The sequence below is a fragment of the Gymnodraco acuticeps genome, unplaced genomic scaffold, assembly GCF_902827175.1.
Source record: "Gymnodraco acuticeps unplaced genomic scaffold, fGymAcu1.1, whole genome shotgun sequence".
NCBI classification, from domain to species: domain Eukaryota; kingdom Metazoa; phylum Chordata; class Actinopteri; order Perciformes; family Bathydraconidae; genus Gymnodraco; species Gymnodraco acuticeps.
The window spans coordinates 1,322,132-1,329,861 of record NW_022992251.1 but is presented as its reverse complement, the minus strand read 5'-3'; the positions used below and the strand labels follow the sequence as shown (position 1 = coordinate 1,329,861).

General features: G+C 40.7%; 1 protein-coding gene across 4 annotated transcripts; it reads left to right on the top strand.

The window, feature by feature from the left end:
• Window positions 1-1,825: 1,825 nt before the first annotated feature.
• On the top strand, window positions 1,826-4,466 carry LOC117540267. Of its 4 annotated transcripts, none has more exons than XM_034206860.1 (7): window positions 1,826-1,907; window positions 1,995-2,462; window positions 2,547-2,665; window positions 2,885-2,950; window positions 3,044-3,132; window positions 3,321-3,419; window positions 4,062-4,466. In XM_034206860.1, the coding sequence occupies exons 1-6, from the start codon at window positions 1,862-1,864 to the stop codon at window positions 3,409-3,411; spliced, it is 879 nt and encodes a 292-aa protein (XP_034062751.1). In that variant the 5' UTR covers window positions 1,826-1,861; the 3' UTR covers window positions 3,412-3,419; window positions 4,062-4,466. The 4 variants fall into 4 exon arrangements, 3 of the variants coding, with proteins under 3 accessions (XP_034062751.1, XP_034062750.1, XP_034062749.1); XM_034206859.1 differs by having other exon boundaries at window positions 3,500-4,466; XR_004568136.1 differs by having other exon boundaries at window positions 2,751-2,950; window positions 3,321-4,466.
• Window positions 4,467-7,730: the final 3,264 nt, after the last annotated feature.

Here is a 7,730-nt window from a genome sequence, read left to right as displayed (position 1 = left end):
AAAGAGCTGATGGATATAAAACTCCAGAACGTTTTTCTTGAAGGCTTATCAAGCCATCACAGGTTTGTGATCAAGAGAAGAGCTGAGACCTTCAGGATTAAAGGTAAGAGTGTGTGGACTTCAGAATATCGTGTGCTATGATAATACTCTCAATGAATATATAATTATGACATTTCAATACCAGATGGAGAAACTGCATTACATATGCAGAAGAAAAAGGACATGGCTGAGCACCTCGCCAAAGTGGTGCTATCCTCAGAAGAAGCTGACAAGCTGTTTAAAGAGTTTCACTGCAGCCAATTGGGAGGACATTTTGGTGTAGAGAAAACACATGGTGCCATCAAGAAAAGATTGTATTGGCCTGGCATGGTGGATGACATCCGCAAGTGGGGGAGTTATAAAATAATGAGGTAAATTACATATTATGGTACAAAAGTGGAGCACAAAAAAGTTTATGGTGTGTTTTTTTTTCTTCTCCAGATTTCTGAGTGTCCCCAGTGCCAATCAAAGAGGGCAAGCATCAAAGAAAAGAGGGAGTACACTCCCATTGAGGTACAAGGAAACAATTCCAGCCAGCCAGTTTCAGCTTTGGAACATGTGAACTTAGGGACGGGTGGCGCAGTGGTCTGTGCATCTGATCATCAGATCAAGGGGGAGTGCTGGGAAACTCCAGTTCGAAACCCGCTCCTGCCGCCACTGCGTCAGGCCGTTGTGTCCTTGGGCAAGACACTTCACCCGGATTTGCTCCTGTGGGTATTGTCCACATAATACCAATGTGTACTTGTAAAAGCGCCTCGATGACCTCGAGGCGTGAAGATGGACGGTGTGGCGCAGTGCGCTGTGCAATGATCATCAGATCAAGGGGTGAAACCCGCCGCTGCTGCGTCTGTAAAGCCGGTGTGTCCTTGGGCAAGACACTTCACCTGAACTTGCTCCTGTGGGTATTGTCCACAGTATCTGACCATTGCATGTATGATATATGTGTAATGTGTGTATATGTAAAGCGCTTTGAGTCATTGAAAAAGCGCTATAATAAATGTAAGGAATTATTATTATTAACTGTGGTTTACTGAAATGCACATTTTTTCTTCTTCTCAGGTCTCTGGAGCTTGTTGGGATGGACCTAGTGGGTAAACTCACACTAACAGATGGTGGCAATCAATACATTTGTGTCATGGTTGATTATTTCACCAAATGGGCAGAGGCATACCCACTTAAAAGCAAAACAGCAGATGAGGTGACCAAGTGTATTCTTGATTTATTTTACAAATTTGGTGCACCTCAAAGACTGCTAACAGATCAAGGCGGGGAATTCTGTAATAAGGTATACCCTTGAAGCATTATCACTCCCTATTATGTAACATTTCTGTGCTAACTTTTTAGTGTGAATGCAAAATTCACCAACACATTCTCGCAGTTTACAGCATTCACAGGCATTTTCAGCAGGAGATGCATTTCATTGTTTCATTTTTGTCCCAATGATTCCTTCAAGGTGAACTATAACCTTTGTGAGAGGCTGGGAATCGAAAGAAGCCTGTGTTCCCTGTATCATCCACAGACAAATGGGCTTGTGGAAAAATCAAATGGAACAATACAGAGGTATGTTAATTAATATACATAACATTATTTTTCCTACATTTACAGTAATCACAAATTATACCTAAATAAAACAATAAGAGTAAATAAATGGGTTGCTTTATCATATATTCGAAACTATTTTGTCTTCTACCTTCTTGTGTCTGTACTTTACCTGAATTTAGGTCCCTGAACAAACTGGTGGCGGGTGAGCCCAAGCGTTGGGACCAATTCCTGCAGCCCACCATGTTCAGTCTGAGAACCAAAGTTCAGTCCCTATTTTCTGATGTTTGGGAGGGAGGCGCCCATCAGAGGTGCCCAAGGAGTACAAGGTAAGATCCGGTTAATCGCTTATCCTGTAGCATTATTTTTATTTCAAACATGTATGTCCTCTACATTACAACTGTTTTCTGTGGCAGATAACAGAAGACAAAGTGAAAAGGATGGTGGAAAGGGAAGATGTCTGGAAGGGACTTCAAAAACAGGAGGCCGTTTTCACGCTTGTAAAGAAAAACATTTAAAAAAGCCAAGAGAGGAAACTGGAGAAAGGGCAAGCGGACAACTTCCAAGTGGGCGAGTTGGTTTTAAAAAGAAACAAAAGGTTGGAGCAAAGAAAAGGTGGAAAACTAGAGGTGTAAATGCAGGGACCTACCGGGTTGTGGACATTGAGGGGAAAGTTGTTGAAATAGTTTCAGAAAAGGGAACCAATAAGATGAAAGTCAACATTGACCACCTCGCACACTATGTCCAGCCAGAGGAGAGGATCCCTGCTAAATTGAACAAATTGTTGGATCCTTCTCCTCTGGCTGATCCACTGACCTCCACATCCTCCCAAACCCTGGCTCCATCAACTCGGGCAGAAGGAGCATCTTCTGAGGTGGAGACTTGTAAGTAAACTGACACAAAGTACACCTCAAAGTATGCATTTCCTTAATAACTAACATGCGTTATCTTTTTTTTTTTTTTTACAGTAATCCGAGACATATGGGCAGGGAGGAGGAAGGAGACGCTATGGGCCAAGTATGGCCCATACAAAGTTTACAGCGAGAACCTCATGGTCTTGGCCCCAGGACAGCAGTTGGAGGGAGAGGTAAGCCTACTTTATAAGACAAAAGTACATATGCAAACTGATAATTCTTTATCAAATGGGATAAAAACATCCGTTGTATTTATAGATTATCAATGCCTATTTGACTCCTACCTCATCACTTCCCTCTGGCGGGGAACACACAAAGGCGATTTAAGAAAGGTGAGTAGAGTAGGACTAGAAATAAGTGTATGTACTTAAGTATGTACAAATATTTTTCAGTTGGACCTGACAAAACACAATGTGGCAGCTGGAGCCGTCTGTCACAAGGCACACTGGACCCTCATTGTAAGTAATCTAAAATGTTAATGAGTCAAGATATTTATTTTTATTCAACACTTGTTTATTTAACACTTTGTTTAATTTGTTGCACTTCCATAGATCATGTGTCTGAGGGAAAACAGGTCCCTTTTCTTGGACCCATTTGGGGCCACCAAAGAACAGATAAGCCGCTGCAAAGACCTAACACGGTAAATCAAGTATCAGCTGTAATGTCTTTACTAGATATATTCAGGATGTGGGATTATATTAAGGGAGCAACACAAAGCCACATCAATGATGTTCCTGATTACTGCTGTTTTACTTCAATAACATAAGATTGTCCTGGACGTAAAAAGGATTGTATGTCCAAAACATAATCTATGTGTTCCCTGTGTAGATCGCTGGTCCGCAAGACAAACCCAGCTGTTGGGCATGCGACAGCATGGATCATCCCAAACAGCAGGACACAACATCATGTGGTGTGTTGATTTGCAAGGTAACATTTATGAATGTGTGTATATATAACCATCTGTCATCAAACCATAATACGAAGATACTTATCTCAGACTTTGTTAGCTTGCAGAGCAAATACTATTGGACCAGAAGGTCCAGTACCCTGTTGACCAGGCGGGTGTGGCCTCAATGAGGTTCGACATGGCAATGTCCCTGGTGAAAAATTCCGGTATACAGGACTAAACCAGAGAAACCGAAATATCCTGTATTTTTTGGCATTTCACTACATTTATGCTGTGTCGGGCCTGTGGGGAACTTAGTTCAGGGTTCACCAAGGTTGACCAATGGGTAAGACGTTGTATTAATTTCCTGACCACCATTTGGCTGGAAGACTGGGATACACCCTGGATAGGTTACCTCAACATCACCGGGTGAACACTATAACAGATATTGAACATTTTTACTTGAATTCACCAAACTTGCATGTCTTTGCACTATGGGAGAACACTGGTGCAGTGGAAGGAACTTCTGAGCACGGACTCTATACAGATAAGATCCCAACCTATACATTGCTTATTTAGTTAAATGTTAACAGAGTGATTGTAAAGCGTACTCTGGATGAGTGATGTTAATCTAAAAAAATGTTGGCCATGTTCTAACATGTATTATTTCTGTTTCTTTTCAGATTGAGTGCACCGGCTGTACCAAATGGTACCACACAACATGTGTTGGGCAGCCCTCTATCTCACTGGACTATTACTGCAAAGCCTGCACTTTATAAACACACACACTTCTTGTTTATGTTCACATGTGGTCCAGGCTGTTATCATCGCACACTTAAAGCTAAAGTATTACGTTTTTCAAAGGCAACTTATATATATATTTAAAGAAATGTACATAGATTTGTGTGTACACCCACTGTTATATCATTTGGAATGGAATCTAACATACTGACATGACAAATGGTGGAATGTGCTCCCCATTGAAATCAGGACTGCAGAAATCTCTTTCGACTCCACTTCGAGCGATAGAATTACTAACAAAGCACTTATATACTAATAAAGGACTGGCTTACCTAAAGCCAGTTGAGTAGCACTTGAAATGTTTGGCTCTATGAAACCTGATGTACTTTATGATTCTGTTTTCTTCACGTTTGTATCTTCTTGGTCGAATGCACTTATTGTAAGTCGCTTTGGATAAAAGCGTCAGCTAAATGCAATGTCATGTAATGACAATAAATGTTTGAATGTTGAAAAAACGTTTCCAATAAAGTTGTTTCTGAAATATAACTTTTATATTGGGAGGGATTGCAATGAATAACAGCAGCATTAGCAAACGCTTGCCTCGGGTGACTACAGCGCCACTTACAGGCCTGGCATATGTACTACAGCGTCTCCAGTGCTTTCGAGCGGCAATGGCCGGCGGTGGCCCAACCCCACATTCCCCTGATAGGTGGAGAGTTGGCCATATAGGCGGAGCACCACTTATGTGACGTAGAAACTAATTAAAATCTGGATCATTCTGTATCAGATCCGTTGCATCCCCGTTTTTAAAGATTTGGGTATGGAGGAAAAGAGAGAGGGTTGTGTTTTCTGACACTTGGTGAGTTCCCTGACACACCGGGGACATATATTCATGCATAAAAGACGTACAAAAGTGCATTTTGCATGATAGGTCCCCTTTAATATATCTTTAGGTAGATTGTTTGGGCCGAGTGCAATAACTTCCGTTTTGGCCGTGTTTAACATTAAAAAGTTTAAAGTCATCCACGTTTTTAAGTCCTTGAGACAGTCTTGAATTTTATTTCAAGAAGATTAACTTATTCAGCTGGAAAAGTTGAGAAATTTGAGTGTAGAAGAACAATCTGTTGAAGCTTGATCCAATAAAAGCAATGTAAAGTGGAGCATAGAGCATGTTTGACTGATGTGTAAAAGGGGTCTTTGTTTCAATACATATAGTTATGACAGTGTGGATATTACTGGAACTGGATGTTTTTTCAAAGGACATTAAGGCCCATTCCCAAACCGCCCCCTACACCCTACCCCTCCGTTTGCGCGTTCACGCGAAGGGTCCGCCATATTGAGGGCTGGTCCAAAGCAATCAGGGCGGAGGCGTAGTGGGTTATAAAAGCCTCCGACAGCGAGTTTGCATGGATGCAGGCTTGATAATCTCACTCCACAGGTGTGCAACCGTTTTTTCGGGCATGGAGGAAACAACGTCATACAAATGTGAGTTCCATGTGGTTATTTTTTTAAACGATAAATAATACGTTGCCTTAACTAAAACATGCCTTTGTGAACATGCATTTATAAATCTACACGTGTTAATTTGATTTGCCAAGATTACATTCGATTTTTATTTTGGAGATGTACAAATCTAAATCGGAATCAAACTAACAACACGTGTCAATTCATGTATCCATTCACTTACGAAATCGGTTTAAACTTAAGTGTGATTTGTAATTTCAGGGAATGTGGTAAAAACCAAGGCACTTATTGTAAGGCGAGACACGGCAGGCAAAAACATCGTTTTTCAAGTACTGGTCAATTTTGAGATTTTGTGCTATTTTGATTCCATAACATGTTTTCTTTCAGGCTTTTGGAAGGAAAACGTACAAAATACACATTTAAGTTTTTATTTTACTATAGTTTGTCTATTTGCGTCTGTAGATTTCTCCTAAATTCACCAAAAGTTAGCATTCTAACGTAACAAAGTACCGCGACCGCTGTGTGCACCATGTCAACAGAGGTATCGCTGGAAAGCTCCGTCTCTCCTGCACAATCTCATCGGATCCAAATATGGTCATTTCCTTTGTATCAGCAACCAATCGTGAAAGCACAAAGGGGTCTTAAACCAAGAAACGAAATCTCATTGGCTGGTGTCAATTTCTGACAACGTGATTCGTTCAGATGCGTCACGTGGTGTGCTAAAACACTTCCTGGTTAGCTTTCAGCTAGAAATTGAAATCTCAAAATGCCAAAAGAACGGCGAAAAAAACGTTCACAGAGAAGACGACAACAATTGTCACTTGCACGAAGCAAGGTTATAAAAAAAAAATGACCCTGAACATGAAATACCTTCACGGAGTGCGTCGATGCGCAAGCTGTCATCCAAAGAACAGAGGGTTTAGCTAGCGCCTCACTGCAATCTTTAAAGGTTGTTTTCTCAAAATGAGTTTTTTCTCCTACTCTGAGTTCGAAATTTCAACTTCAGTAGCACGTACATACACCAAACCTTCCAGTTATATTCCTATCAATATTATGAAGGCTTTTACAGAAGGGTTTGTTCATATATAATTCATAGCCTGAATTATACAACATTGTATACCTAAAAACATGGCGAAAATTGATATTTTAGGGCTGTTGACAGTATTTTCTGATTTATGGAGTGATAAAAAGAGATATCCAATATCCCTTCTGTAAAAGCCTTAGATACTAATATGACTACAAAATGAAACAAGAATTTTGAATCTGGCTATATCCAAAGTTCAGATTTCGATTCCTGAAATGTGTTAAAATATGTGCATATTTAATGAGATAATAGATAATTTGCATATTTAAACATGCTATTTCAGAAAACTTGTAATACAAAAGACAATTACCTTATTGTAAGTAATTAACTGGAGACATTTCTAGCTGATACCTTTAAGTTAAAAAAATTACCCTATTCACCTGGGGTGTCTCGCATTAAGAATGGAAAAGGATGACCTGTTCTGCAATGCTGCCAAAGAAGCATGGGAGTGAGTTATGCACTCAATTCATATTTTGTGCAATGAAAGTAATGAATGTGCACTGTGGGTCATTGCCTTAACACCAATATATATTGTTTAAATATTCTATGATAACAGGTCAATCATTAAGGAACTGGACCTTGGGCAACATGTGTCTCACAAACAGGCCTCCAAGAAATGGGAGAACCTAAAAAAGAAATACAAGGTAAATGGTGTATTGTTATTGTAAAACATGTTTGTTTTTGAAAAAGATGAACAAAGATTTCTAACATGCATTTGTTTGCAATAGGAACTTAAAAGGCCAAGGACTGGAACAGGGACTGATCAGGGGGAAGAAACCCCTGCAACATGGCCCTTCTTCATGGCCATGGATGAGGCCATAGGTGCAAGGCCTTCAATTAGTCCTCCTGTCCTTGTTGCCTCAGCCTTGGCAAACCCCACAATCCTCTTTGATCCGGAGGCTGCTTCCTGCTCCTCTTCCTTCCCCCCCCCAAATGTGGCTGATGATCCAGACCCCTCACCACCCTCATCACTGTCTGAGGCTGGAACCACCCAGCAGCCCCCCCCCAAAAAAAGAAAAGGTGCTATGGGAGTGCTGGAGTGCCTAGAACGCGAGGCAGAAAA

Coding starts and splice junctions, on each gene's coding strand:
- LOC117540267 (XM_034206860.1), top strand. CDS start 1,862: ATGTTTGGGAGGGAGGCGCCCATCAGAGGTGCCCAAGGAGTACAAG. Junction 2,463..2,546: donor ATCTTCTGAGGTGGAGACTT/GTAAGTAAACTG, acceptor TTTTTTTTACAG/TAATCCGAGACATATGGGCA. Junction 3,133..3,320: donor CGCTGCAAAGACCTAACACG/GTAAATCAAGTA, acceptor TTCCCTGTGTAG/ATCGCTGGTCCGCAAGACAA.